This window comes from Tachysurus fulvidraco, chromosome 20 (assembly GCF_022655615.1).
Source record: "Tachysurus fulvidraco isolate hzauxx_2018 chromosome 20, HZAU_PFXX_2.0, whole genome shotgun sequence".
In the NCBI taxonomy this organism is placed as follows: domain Eukaryota; kingdom Metazoa; phylum Chordata; class Actinopteri; order Siluriformes; family Bagridae; genus Tachysurus; species Tachysurus fulvidraco.
In genome coordinates, this window is record NC_062537.1 from 9,297,117 (window position 1) to 9,312,197 (window position 15,081).

A 15,081-nucleotide genomic window follows, 5' to 3' on the forward strand; every position below is an offset into this window, starting at 1 on the left:
TTGAAAAATTATATGTGCAAGGATATTTAATTCTATTATTTTTATTTATTTATTTTCCTTGCGTCTCATTGGCGTTTATGAATCATTCTTTGGGTCACGTGACCATAACAGGAAGCGGATTCCTGCTTGTTCTGCTGCTCGGTTTTGTTTGCTAACACTGCGTACGTTTTCTACATGAAAAAGAAAAGTCAGCTGTGTTTCGTTAGTTCAGCGATGGCTATTATCTTCCTCGTAATGTTTGTGATGTATAGCACCTTAAATTCCCACGTAAGTTCATTTGTTTTTCTTCTTTGTATCTATAATAATTGACATTGGTGTCTAGCCATAGCTCGGTTCCAGCTGTCGGGTGCAGAGCAGGTTTTTCACTAGCTAATTAGTGCTAAACAATCTGATACAAAAACTGATCTCTAAAGGAATATGAATTTATGTGAGGAAATATGACGATTACTATAGCTGCCAAGGTGCAATCTATCCATAATAAGTAGTGACGTACATGAATAACCGATTCATTTTGAGCGAATCGTTCAAAGTACCGAATCATTAAACGATTCATTGTTTAATGACTCACTTCTAAGGTTCTTTACTTGTCCAAAATTTGTAGGAATATAGGAAAAAAATATACAGTCGTTTACATTAAACGACCTGAACAAACTCAACCCCTCATGCGCTGAATACATTAGTCCCTTGTTTAAAAAAAAAAAAATAATAATAATAATAATAATAATAATCATACTCAAAGCAGTTTATGTGCTTCCAATGTGTGTTATTTTACAGTCAGTACTGATTCATGCATCTTCAGTTTATCCAGACCCTTTATTCTGGTTTATTCACCATGGCTGTGACACCAGTCCATCACAGACACACGCGCCTTCACATACTGAGACATTTATTGTAGTCAGTCTGTATACCTAGGTGTGGACAGTAGAAGGAAAACAGAGAACCTGAGGGCAACCCATGGAATACCACACAGAAACCTGTATGGGATTAAAGGAGGGATCCTGGAGCTGTCTGTAACGGAGCATTTCTACTCACTGAGCCACCGTGATGCCTCAGATTCCCTTACACTTGAGTTCATCGACCAGTTTTTTTAATTGTTCTTGATGTGTTTTTCACATCTGGTTGATTTTTGAACATGGTTCTAACATACTACATGTGTTATCAGTTAAATTGGGCTGAGAATAGTCTTATCCATGTTAAAAGCAGTAATGGAGCTGAAATATGAATACAACACCAAGTGTGTTTATTATAGTATTAAAATATATGCATCACGCACTTGCATAATCAACAAAACCGCAGACAAATATGCAAAATTCTTTTATATTTGAATAAAAAAAATAAAAAAATCCCAAGTCATCTGGTGGCTTATGACTAGAAATTTCAGGGAAAGGGGAATTTGTATAACAGAAGACTGTGAGTAATATTCAGGGGAAAATAAGAGGAACAATCTTTCACAGAAAAAAAGGGCAAAATGATACAGAGAAGGTCTTTAAGTTACGTGTATATATGTGATCGTTCATTTGCATGAAACTGGGGACTGGCAAATGGCCAACTTACAATTATATTGTCGTTATTTAAAAAGATTGAGTTTTATTTGTTGTTAAATGTTGTTAGAATTTATAAAAGATCAAATAAACCAGACTCTGGGTTAAATTTTCACCTTTACAAGGCTGTATAAATCTTTTTTAGATAACTTATACCAGAACTGACCAGGCAACAATTGATTTAAATTATTTAAATGTATGAAAATATTTGAATTACTAGAAAGAGCCATGTTGTACACCATTATTAGAGCTGTGTCTTTGTTCTCGGTTCTATATTTGATCTTTTTTTGTCTGTGATCATTTTTTGGAAGTATGTAGCCTCAGGACGTAAAAGGAATGTCAGTATTGCTGGGAGAACACTATACAAGCTGGACGCCTCCTGGCCCAAATTTTCCGAGCATTTCACTGGAGAGGTTTTTGGCGTGGCTGTGAACCATCAGGCTGGCGTAGTGTACATTGTGCAGGTGAGGTTAAAGTGTGCTCACATCCAAATAATTGATATGCCACAGGAGTGTATCAGGTATATTTATATACACTGTTTTTATGCAGAGAGGTGAGAATGTCCCTAAAGTTCTGGTGTTTAGCACAGACGGAGATTTCCTGCATGCCTGGAACACCAGCACACTAGAGATGCCACATGGTATTTTTCTGGCCAACGCTTCAAGTTTCCCCACCGTGTGGATAACTGATGTGGGGAATGGTGAGTTCACTCAGAGTTTTTATTTATCGTTCATTTAAATTCTGATCCTCTGTTGGTCCAGTGGCAGGTCCAGCTGTCATTGCTGCGGCTCAGGTTCAATTCCTGTGCAGGGCGCTAATCCAGCCACTGAAGAGTTAATTCTATCGGATAAAATGGGAGGGTTGCATCAGGTAGGTCATCCGGCATAAACCCTTCACCACCCGAAAAGAAGAAGAAGATTTGTTTAAAGTCTGATCTGTCGATTACAAACTGAGAAAAAACGCACAGCTCGAAGGTGGTTTGGAAATTCAGAATCAATTTCAAGGATACTGAGGGTGCTTAAATTTCTTAGCAGGAAGCTGAAGTAGCTGAGCAGGAGAAGTGCAGAAGGGTCAACATTATTATTTGCAGCTGCCAGCATTGCCTACAGAACATCGCAGATATGTAGTTTAGAACGGCACACTTATTGTACCTTGTGAATAAAAGGTCTTAAATACAACCGAGTTTTAAAAAAACTATTGACACCCTGCAGTGATAGTCATCAACTGGCACACCACAGTCCAGTTACAGAGCCATAAAAGTATTCCATGGCTGAACTGGGTGCAGTGTTAAATACATGAAACAAATCACCAGCACTAGAGATGTCAGATGTCTGTGCCACTGACAATTTTACCTAGTTACTCATTTGTATGCCTTTTTTTTTTGTTTGTTTGTTTGTTTTTTCAGATATTTATGCTTACTAATAGCAATTAAAGTACCAGATTTCTTTTTTTAACTGAACAGATTAATTGTGCAAGTATGTTTTTCAGTCTTTGAATAATGGTCAGCATCTTGTGGAGGAAAAGAAAACCTTGCAGTGATTCACAACCTTTATTTAAACAAAAACTTTTGAGACTGAGTCGTAAAAGACCTTTTGTATAAAATATTTTTTCCTATATATTTGCAGGGCCCTATGGACACACTATAAAGCAGTATTCGTCCTCTGGGAAGCTACTGCAGGTGCTGGGAACAGCAGGGAAATCCGGCTCTGGTCTCAACCCACTACAATTCGACCAACCTGCTGATATTTTCATCCACGACTCGACCAGAGAGATTTACATTGTGGATGGAGACGGAGGAATGAACAACCGTCTCATCAAACTGTCTCAAGGTTTTATTATGAATAATAATAATAACTTGATTTATTGTGTACTGGGGATGTTCACAGTATTTAAGGTGTAAAAGTCAGATGTGGTTCATGCAGGCAGTCAGATATAAAACACACATTTTGATGATGGATTAATGACCAGTACAGAGTCTTGCATGGTGTATTTAGTAAATCAGTAACGGCACAGAAATGAATGCACCGCATAACATGCTGGGTTTCATATTTATCAATCCAATGTTTCTTTTTTACTCTTATGCTCTATGGCTGAATTCTAGCTGATACCAGAGCTCTCGCACTGATACTGTAGAGATGTGATCTGATTCTGCTGTGAAAACATTTTTGAGCGAAAAAACAATTTATAAGGAGAATTTTCAAAGAAATGAAATGCGTAGATGAAATATGTGTGAAGCAGCGTTTTACACTATTTACTTCATGCAGTTATCATTATAACTTACAGCTCAAAAGAAAATCTCTCATCTCTGAGGGGGCGAGATACAGCAGTGAACCGCCAACATCCAAGTAATTGCAATAGTGTCTCTCCGTCAGCCCGTCAGTCATGTAGCCAGTTTGTTCGGCTTTGGAGAAATACTGAAAGAAGGAGATGAAGATGAAAAACTTTAACTAACTTTTCTTAAAAAAACAATGACTTTATCTTTAATTGGAAACAGTGTTGTGTTTGTTATTTCACGCAGTTGAATTTTTGATGCTGATTGGTCAGAAGTTGGATTTATTTTTAAACAGTAGCTCTGATGGTAGTTCCAGATGCATGGTTTATATTAATATAGCAAATTTTAATGCATTATCTTTACACAGGGAGCAGAATGGTTGGTGATGATTATCAGACTCAGAGTCTTCAGTATCAGTGCTTTGTAACTTACAGTTTTCTCCCATGGCAAAGTCTTCAGTACAGCAGGATATTTTTTTTTTGTTTCTGTAACATGACAGGCTGCATTTTTACAGACAATTATCTGTAGCTGTTGTAAGTGATCTCAGGGACTACATTTGAAGTATGTCATTCTTCAATGAATAAAAAAAGAATCTTGGTTAAAATAAACCTTAAAAAATGAAATTGTTGTTGTATCAGCGAAATAAAGCACTTTGGGATATTTCGATTAATTGTGTGGTCTTCGTGTAGACCTGCAGATGTTGTGGATGCATGGTGAGAAAGGTGAAGGACTCTCCCAGTTCTACATCCCTCACAGTGTGGCTGTCGATCATTTTCAGAGGGTATGTCTGCAAGATATTTCTAATCTTTATTTCCTTGTCATTCATCCACTTTTACATGTACATGTTTCTGTAAATGGTGCACTATGGAAAACTGTATCATACCCACTGTTTGTGTCAGGTGTGGGTTGCTGACCGAGGAAATAAGCGGATTCAGGTGTTTAACTCGGTTACTGGAGACTGGCTGGGCTCATGGGGAAGCTGCTTCACAGACGACGCACCTTACTCCGTGAGGTAAAATACAATCAAGATGTTTCAAGTTCCCAAACCTGTATGCATTGGGTTACAGTACAGATCATTTTTCTGCACAGGCTCACCCCTGACCAGAAGTACCTGGTTGTTGCACAGTTAAACACTAACCGTGTCACTCTGCTGGAGGCTCCACCTGTGGGAATTATTGGTCAGTGTAAAGTGGTGAGTTCCATCCAACTGGCTGACGACATTAAACCTCACCTGGTGGACTTGGATCAGAAAACTGGAGCACTTTATGTGGCAGAAATCGGTGGTCAGCAGGCTCAGAAGTTTGTACCAACCACATTTAGGAACAACGTCCTTTAAACCACAGACTTCACCTGCTCAGAGGGAGCTGTTTGAAAGGGAAGATGAAATGATTAAAACCTGACATAATTTTGATTCATTTTGAATAAGGGTATAAACCCTTAAGTCATATTCGGGATAAATACGATACTATAATAATATTTCTAAGAATATTTTCCAGATGCCAGTTCTAAGCTGAAATAAGTGCACTTTATTTTAGTATTGCAGGATGATCAGAATACTTTGTTTTCAGTTTGTAATACAAGATGTCTGTGCAGGTGAATGTTTTGACTGGATGGAACAAATCATCTTTGACATTAAAACAAGTATTTAAGTCTGAATTTCAGTCCAAATTTAACCACATAAATGTTCTTGAGTGTAAGAGTACATGCATCTTGTATAGTGTTGCCTGGTGCTTTTGAATGTGACTGTAACTGTATTTGCCATGTCTGTAATGCTTTACTTTGTGCTGTAACATATTCATGTAAATCTATACTATAATTCCTGTTCGCTTTAGAAATGTGAGTTGACTTTTCTGTGATTTTTGAAAAATATATGGATTGACATGACACTATATAACTTGTTTTTATCCATCGGTACCAGTTTAGGACATATTTTAGAGTGATTTAATATATATTGAAAGCAATTTGTGAGAGGAATGGTGTGACCAGTTTTACCTGAGGTTTGTTATGTACGACTGAAAATTTACATGGAGTTTATCAAAACATTTTTAAAGTAGTCTGTATTTTTATTAGTGACTAACTATTCAATTTGTCAACTTTTCACTGTATTTATAATGGACATATACAACGGTTATTGCAAGTGCAAACTTAATTAGGAGGCCAAATATGTGTTTAGATATTGCTATTATTATTATTATTATTATTATTATTATTATTATTACAAATGGTCATTGAACAGTGTTGTTTGTTAGGTGTTGTGTACATTTTCAATGTGAATAAATTAATTAATGTAGCACAAAAGAATTATGTTTCTGCACTCGATGTAAAAAAAAAAAAAACTGCCATTTGTCTTATTTGGAAAATAACTACTGTAAGATTAAATCATTTTCAAAACCAAAGTATTCTTTAAAGCTGTAAATAAACCTGTCATTACAGTGCTCAACTGAGGCATGTCTTCGTACTGTGTGTTTATCTCTGTACATTATACACTCATGCACAATGTTTATGCACAATTTTTTATAGTTGACACAAGGAGCTAGTGTGGAGATTTAATTGTCCACTTTATTAGAAACACAAATCTCATTAATTATTCCATCAGCCAATCAGGTAGCAGCTGTGCAATGCATAGAAAACTATGCAACTACAACACAATGGCTCCTCTATCACTTTTCCTCCTTGTCAGAATTTCCTAATGGTAGCAATAACGTATAAATAACGTATAACCTATCGGTCTGTACTACTTTATCAAAATTCATACCTCTCACTCACTCATTGTCTACCGCTTTATCCAAACTACCTCGGGTCACGGGGAGCCTGTGCCTATCTCAGGTGAACCCCGACCCTGGAGGTTTGAGGCGAACGTGCTACCCACTAAGCCACCGTGCCCCCACTAAAATTCATACCTATACTTTAAAATGGACATAACACTGCAAAATACACAATACTCAGTTTTAACATGGGTAGCAGATTCTGACAATACCACCCCCCCCCCCCCCACCAAACACCCCACACAAATAAAGAAAAAAAGAACATTTATCACATGAAACATTCCAAAACTTAATATTTGAATTTAAAGGCAGGGGCTCCGATTTTTGAGAAATGCTTCAGAAAACTGAGTCGGCCCGATAATAAACAAAAAACAAAACAAAAAACAAAACAAACGTGTAGCCAATGAGCAGAAAGGGGCGGGGCTTGTCAATATGCGTTGGACAGAGTGTTCAGTGCGCATGTGTGACATTAGCAGAAAGCGGTTTTAGCATTGACATGGTGTATAAAAACAAAGAAAGAAAGCGAAGAAAGGCTTACGATAAGGCAAGAGGTAGGACGTGTTAATATAGGATCAGCTTTCCAGCAGTGGAGTGAACTGAAGGAGTAGGAAGTTGGCTTCATATTCACAGGTTGGAGTTTCCCGAGTCAATAACTCCTGAGCTAAACGCTGTTACTACACAAATAACACCTCTTTTCTAACGTAGTAATGTAGAGAGGCAGCTACAACCGCGTTTTGTGTAGTAACAGCATTTAGCTCAGGAGTTACTGACTCGGGAAAGTCAGCTTTACTTAAGACGCCGAGGTTGTTTTTTTCCTTCTCGATAGGTGAGTAACGTTGGTTTTGCTTTGTTTCACAGAACTAATATATGCCGTCCTTTGCATGATACTGCTTGAGTGTCATTTTTGCTTGTTTGTTTATCTGCAATCGTATTGTTATTCCCTTCAGCTATGATAGACACATTTCTTTCCATTATTTGCCTGGGTTACGTATGTGTGTGTGGGCGGAGCTATCAAATTGTTTTGGTGATTTCAAATGTCGACATTGGCTTTCAAAAATCGGAGACCCTGCCATTAACAAAACATATTAAATTATACAATGTAGTGCTGGTGGTATATCCTGAGAATTTAATTTATGATAAATTCATTATTTTATAAAATGTCAGAAAGCTGGGGCCCCCTGGCACCATCTCCGGGCCCCCAGTTTGAGAAGCACTGGCCTAGACTACTTGTTCTGAGCAGGTGTTGTCAGTGAACAGGCTGTAAAACTGTTGGCTAAGTTACAGACACTCATGAAAAACTGATGCTGATTATCTGGGAAACATCTCTAACAGCAGTCAAAATGTCATTGTTTGTGTCAAACAAGTTCAATTTGTTGTAACATTAAAACAGGAGAAACTTACTCTGTCCTCAAAGTGATGCTCGCAGCTCCAGTGGTTTTCTCTGTGGGTGAACGAGGATGATGAATGAGAATATGTAATCTCTGATAATGTAAACACTGGTGAATTCACGTGTTACTGTGTGCTGCTGCTTATTAAAGGATATAAATTGATTAATGACTGTGCCAGACATCAGCTTTTAAAAGTGTAAAATATGTAGAAATACAACTAAATAAAATGAAGTAGAATAGATTAAAAATTCTGCATTTAACTAAAATAAGATAAAGTGGTTGTTGTGAAAGGGTTGGAGTGAAAGTGGTGGCTGAGCTGATCTTTCCTGTCCTGATAACTGACTGTAGTAATGTCAATATGACAAAGAAATCAAAAAGCAGCATGAACAGTAGAGAAACCTAATAACTTCACTTCATTTGATAGATTCACATTGTTGTTCTTAGAAATCAGATAATTCTGAGATTTACACAGATATATAGAATGTGATTAAAGTATAAAGATACCAGTGTGAATATATTTTAGCACGAAAATTAGAGCGAGGTCTCTTGGGGATGAGCCGCTCATGTCTTAAAATATTAGTCGGGACATTTTGAATATAAAAGAATTCTTGTCATGTTGTGTTGTGGTTTTGGACATAAACATATGGTTACATATGTTAGTAGTGTAGTGTATAACACTAGGATGCTCTAGGCTGAGTCATGGATCCGGAACACAATGACAGCTCATCACCGTTTACACTTAAATTGTTGACATTTGAATTCAAATACAGTGAGCGAACTTCATCGAGCGAGAGATTATTTGGAGAGACTTTTACTATTCACAATTTACACAGCATACTTTATTCAGTCAACACACAACAAACATCAAACTTTTTACATTCATTTTCACAAATTTTACTTTTTAAACGAGGCACATCACACCACCAAGTTTGGAAAATGGTAAGTTTCCTGATTATTACTTTGTTGATTAGTAAATTTAATTATCAGGATCTGTTTTATTTAAGCATTCTTACTGTCTAGTTTAATATTGAGTTTATTTATTTTAATATTCACTTACATTTATATTTATTTCATATTAAATTGTAAGACACGTAGCTTATTGTCTTACTAAGCACTAAAGCCTTAGACATGATGATTTAACACAGAAATGGAAGACACAGTATAATAAGTAATGCATCCAGGCCTGTTTCTGAAGAGAAATGTCATTATTTTCATCAGTAAGCCTCAGTATGAACCTGTTCATTTCTTTTTGTTTTTCTGAAACAATCAATTTCTCTAAAAGCCATCTCTGTTTCTTCTTTCAGTTCCAGCTGGAAGAAACTGTGCACTATGTGCCTGCTATTTATACACCTGACTTAGAAAATGTCCCTGTCAACCTCTATCCCAAGTACAACCCTGGGTACCAAATTGTGAACTACCCCGAATACCAAACTGTGTACCAACCTGAGTACTACCCCTTGTACCAACCTGTGTACTACCCTGAATACAACCCTGTGTACCAACCTGACTACTACCCCAAATACAACCCTGTGTACCAACCTGTGTACCAACCTGAGTACTACCCCAAATACAACCCTGTGTACCAACCTGAGTACTACCCCAAATACAACCCTGTGTACCAACCTGTGTACTACCCTGAATACTATGCCGACTACAGCACTGAGTACTACCAGTTCCTGCCACCCAACTTCTACTCCCAGCCCCTAACGGTGGAGACTTTTGAAGAAGACTGCTTCCTCCCAACTCCACAGCCTCCTCACAACCACCACCCAATTCTGCCTGAAAGGAAGCGCACAATGGTAAGAAATCAAAAAAGCACTACAGTAAAAATACTCAAGGTTCTTATAATGGTGTTTTCACATATTAACTCCAGACATTTAGCACCTAAACTATCTCTAGAAGATTAACAATTTAACTCCAAATTGTATTTTCTACAGATTAAAAATCAGGACCCCAATGATGGTGGCCAAGACATTATGGTTATCGGGCTTCTGGGAGGAACGGCCATGTATCCACCTGAGAGCGTGTTTCAGTCCGAGAATGTGTCTGTACCCAAACATGTGTCTCCACCTGAATCTGCATCATTGCTCAAAAATGTGTCTCCACCTGAACCTGTGCCTCCAAATGAGACCATGTCACAACCGGAGCCTGTGCAGACAGATACTGCAAACACAAAGGTACAGCATTAATGTCTCTCTGCAGATCGCAGACCTGAGAAGACATGCCTTTGTGTCCCTATATGGACATGGGGACGTGCCGCTAATGTGATCTGATTATCATGAAGCTAGTGAACTTGATCTTCAGGATCCATTTTATTTAAGCATTCATACTGTTTAGTTTAATATTAAGTTTATTTATTTTATTATTCACTTACATTTATATTTATTTCATATTAAATTGTAAAAGTAGCTTATCGCCTTAGGGAGCACTAAAGCCTTAGACATGATGATTTAACACAGAAATGGAAGACGCAGTATAGTAAGTAATGCATCCAGGCCTGTTTCTGAAGAGAAAAGTCATTATTTTCATCAGTAAGCCTCAGTATGAACCTGTTCATTTCTTTTTGTTTTTCTGAAACAATCAATTTCTCTAAAAGCCATCTCTGTTTCTTCTTTCAGTTCCAGCTGGAAGAAACTGTGCACTATGTGCCTGCTATTTATACACCTGACTTAGAAAATGTCCCTGTCAACCTCTACCCCGAGTACAACCCTATGTACTACCCTGAGTACTACCAGTTCCTGCCCCTCGAATTCTACCACAAAACCCCTAACAGTGGAGACTTTTGAAGAAGACTACTTCCTCCCAACTCCACAGCCTCCTCACAACCTGAAAGGAAGCGCACAATGGTAAGAAATAAAAAAGTACTACAGTAAAAATACTCAAGGTTCTTATAATGGTGTTTTCACATATTAACTCCAGACATTTAGCACCTAAACTATCTCTAGAAGATTAACAATTTAACTCCAAATTGTATTTTCTACAGATTAAAAATCAGGACCCCAATGATGGTGGCCAAGACATTATGGTCAACGGGCTTCTGGGAGGAACGGCCACGTATCCACCTGAGAACGTGTTTCCGTCCGAGAATGTGTCTGTACCCAAACATGTGTCTCCACCTGAATCTGCATCATTGCTCAAAAATGTGTCTCCACCCGAACCTGCATCACCCCCTGAACATGTCTCCACCCAAACCTGCATCTCTCCCTGAACATGTGTCTCCACCCGAACCTGCATCTCCCCTGAACATGTGTCTCAACCCGAACCTGCATCTCCCCCTGAACATGTGTCTCAACCCAAACCTGCATCTCCCCCTGAACATGTGTCTCCACCCGAACCTGCATCTCCCCCTGAACATGTCTCCACCCGAACCTGCATCTCCCCCTGAACATGTGTCTCCACCCGAACCTGCATCTCCCCCTGAACATGTGTCTCCACCCGAACCTGCATCTCCCCCTGAACATGTGTCTCCACCCGAACCTGCATCTCCCCCTGAACCTGTGTCTCCACCCGAACCTCCACCTAAGGTGAACTATTAATCCCTTTCGGTTTCTTCCTTTCGCAAAATACACTGTGTTCACTTCCCCTTACTGTCTTTTTAGGATACACTGTATTTGATATAGCTGCTGTCAGAAATGACTTTTATCCGAATAGATGTAGATAAGAAGTTTATATGGACTATAGTGGGTTCAATCACAGTTCCCTGATACTAACACAGCATAGCTGTTCTGTTTTATATATATTATAATCTGTAATGCTCATTGTTTGCTTTCTCTATCTCCTTGTACAGCATAAAAAGGCTAAAGGATATGGATATATAACATATTCCTCTGAATCTGAAGCCAAAACATCTGTCAGGGAGATGAATGGGAAGGTTGTGGAAACGGGCCTGCTGAATATTTCTCTGTATTAAACAAAAATAGAACTAGCAGAGGAGAAGATGAGATGTGGCTGGAACAGAAACACGTGGCAGTTTTATAACAAAGACTCCAAGTGTGTCTGGCCGTGGACATGAACCCTAATAAGACTAAATAAAATTACACCTTCCAAATGTTGCACAAATGGTCTGTTTTTAATCACACTAAATAAATGTTGGTGTAAATGTCTCTCACAGCAGCAGCAGTTAAAGTGCTGTAAAATAATCAGCTCTCAAATTCCACCTCAATAAAATAGAATTAGAATTTAATAACTGAACATCATTGAAACCTCAGTTATGAACTATGCAATAACTGATGAACAGTATTTACTATAACTGAGTAAATATATAGATATAAATACAGATCATGTTTGTAACGGTAAAGCTTTCTTTTTTTAATTTGCCAAGTTCCTGTGCACGTTCTCCACAATGTTCGTATTGGTTTCCTCCAAGTTCTCTGGTTTCTTTATACATCCCAAAAAACATGACAGGAGGCAGACTGGCTACACACACTAAAGTGACCCTGTGTGTTTATGGAGCCCTAAACCTAGTTCCTTAAACATTATTGACATAAGATATGGGGCTGAAACGATTCCTTGAGTAACTTGATTACAAAAATGAATCAAGGCAAATTCGTCTGCCTCGAAGCCTCTTTTAATTCATTTTAAAGCTCACGTCACGTTCTTGTGCAATTATTGTGTGTGTGTGTGAGAGTGTAACCGCGCTTACTCAAGGAGTTAGCGGTCTTTTGATTTGAGGCCGCGTGCGGGCTGCAAAATGGAAGGGCGCGATAACAATGGCAATGAGCAAAGAGAAGAAACAAACAGGAGAAAATGACAGAAAATGTCCAAGGTTTGTTATCATTTCAAATTGAAAAGTAAAGAAACGCCGTGGCGTGTGTCCATTGCAAGATCGAGCATCAGAGCGTCTATTTTCAGCAGCAGGAAACATTGCTTCAAAGCGCAGGGCAAGCCTCAGTTCTGAGCATGTTGATATGATTACCTTTCTTCATTGCAATCACATGCTCCAGCAAACTGACTTATAATTATTGTCTATTCAACACTGTTAACCCTTCAATACCACTATTTTTTATCAATATTGATAAAAGCTCTGCAACCATAATGAATAGCAATGGTAAGCTACCACATCCTTGACGAATCCCCCTTTTAACTGGGAATCTTGTGCAGGTTCCATGACCAAGAGCTACAGAGCTATTTATTCCGTTGTATAACATTTTAATTAAATTTATAAATCTTACTCCAAAACCAAAATGCTGCAAAGTTTTCAAAATAAATGGATGTTCAACCACATCAAATGCTTTGTAAAAATCTAATAAAATAAGAAACCCATTGCCTTGAACCACATCACTATAGTCAATTAGATCTAACACCAATCTAATATTATTATGGATTGACCTTCCTTCCATAAACCAAATTGTCTAAAAATCTTTTATCCTTGCCACTTTTGGGAATCAATGTAATTAAGCCTTGTTTCATACTTTCTATCAGATCTTTTCTTTCAATACATTCTAATAGGGAATTAAATAATTTTCTTAGATCTTGCTTGATCAATTTGAGGCCACAGCTTTCGTCGGTCTTCCAAATCCTCCCTCGGAAGCATCTCGGCAAATCGAACCCCTTCCGTCTTGCAGATAAGAGAGGTTTTGGTGCGACGCCAGATTTCATCTTTTACCCGCCTTTGAGTGAACAGCACAATGACATTTCTGTTTTTATTGTCCATCCTTCTGCCCAGCCTATGGACGATGTCAAAAGCCTCATCCATTTTTACGTCCATTTCAGGTGCAATTTTACTGAGTAACTGGATGACATGCAACCTGATATCTTCGTCTTTTTTCTCTTCTATGCCTTTGATACGGAGACACCACTTCATTCTATATCTTTCTTGTTATCTCACTCTCTCCTTAAGAACACAATTGTCCTTGCGCAGATGTTCATTCTGTGACTCCAAGTCCTTTACTCTTTTCTTGCACTCATTTACCTTCCGTGTTGAAATGAATCGCCTTCGTTAAGCTTACAATCATGGCGCTATTCTGCTTGGCTTGTTCACTTAAACCCGCCAACTTTTCGTCCACCCTCTTTTCCAGATTTAAAATTGCCTCCAGAATAGTTTCATTAGAAATCTCAACCTGCTCACTTTCAACCGTTGGCTTCACTCTTTTTTCCGCTGGCGTTTTACATGGCGTTGAAGGAAGGGAGCCATCACCTCGTTCTCTTTTATTTATCACAGTAACCTCCATCGCGTAGTCATGCTCCGTTTCTCTAGCCTCATCTTTCTTTTCGACATTAGGCGTCAGAACTTTACCTTTGGGGGCTAATTTCAACTTGGCAGGTTTAATCAGTTTTTGTGCAGACATCTTGGCATAAATTGGTGGAAGTACTGTCTTTAGTCAAACTTTTGGGAAAACTATCACAAGCCTCGGAAACCACGACTGCTCAACCCGCCATCTTAGCACCGCCCCTTGTGCAAAACAAATTAACAACTCCGAAAACATAACGACAATTCAGACAACCCGGAAGAGGTTGGTATAGTTTGTGACTGGAAACTTACCGATCATCGGACGAGACACCTTTCATTCACCTGTATATCTTGAATGACAGGTGTCTCGTCCAATGATCGGTAAGTTTCCACTCACAAACTATACCTACCTTTTCCGGGTTGTCTGAGTCGTTGCACGGAACACATTACTTACTCACTCGCTCGCTCACTCACTCACTCATTTCTACCGCTTTATCCGACGAAACACATTAACAAATCCGACAACACGACGACAATTCAGACAACCCGGAAGAGGTTGGTATAGTTTGTGATTGGAAACTTACCGATCATTGGACAAGACACCTGTCACTCAAGGTATACATGAAGTTCAACAGTCAGCCGCAGGGAAAAGTTTGAATGGATGGATGGAATGGATTACTGTGGATTAATTTTGTTATTGTTTTTTTATATTGAAACGGAAAACTTTACACATTACATCATAAGATTCCATATCTGTATATCTTGAGTGACAGGTATCTTGTTCAATGACCGGTCAGTTTCCATTCACAAACGATACCTACCGTTTTCGGATTTGTTAATTTGTTTTGCACTTAATACATCCATCATCGTTTTTTCTTACAAACATCCAGCCTAAATTCACATGAAGCTCTATATTACTCTATGATAAATTAAATAAATATATACA

The 15,081-nt window shown here is 38.3% G+C and overlaps 2 protein-coding genes across 4 annotated transcripts; both read left to right on the top strand.

The window, feature by feature from the left end:
* Positions 1-24: 24 nt before the first annotated feature.
* On the top strand, positions 25-6,258 carry LOC113645786 (NHL repeat-containing protein 3). Its single transcript, XM_027151640.2, has 7 exons — positions 25-267; positions 1,853-2,005; positions 2,091-2,241; positions 3,167-3,370; positions 4,503-4,594; positions 4,713-4,825; positions 4,903-6,258. Exons 1-7 carry the CDS (start codon positions 175-177, stop codon positions 5,147-5,149), a joined length of 1,053 nt encoding a protein of 350 aa, XP_027007441.1. The 5' UTR covers positions 25-174; the 3' UTR covers positions 5,150-6,258.
* A 1,668-nt stretch (positions 6,259-7,926) lies between these two features.
* LOC113648285 (adhesive plaque matrix protein-like) lies at positions 7,927-12,018 on the top strand. Of its 3 annotated transcripts, none has more exons than XR_007138888.1 (4): positions 7,927-8,905; positions 9,271-9,765; positions 10,950-11,490; positions 11,754-12,018. XR_007138888.1 is itself a non-coding variant. In XM_047805235.1 (4 exons), exons 1-4 carry the CDS (start codon positions 8,666-8,668, stop codon positions 10,750-10,752), a joined length of 1,143 nt encoding a protein of 380 aa, XP_047661191.1. In that variant the 5' UTR covers positions 7,927-8,665. The 3 variants fall into 3 exon arrangements, 2 of the variants coding, with proteins under 2 accessions (XP_047661191.1, XP_047661192.1); XM_047805235.1 differs by lacking the exons at positions 10,950-11,490; positions 11,754-12,018 and adding exons at positions 9,904-10,143; positions 10,585-10,752; XM_047805236.1 differs by having other exon boundaries at positions 10,950-12,018.
* Positions 12,019-15,081: the final 3,063 nt, after the last annotated feature.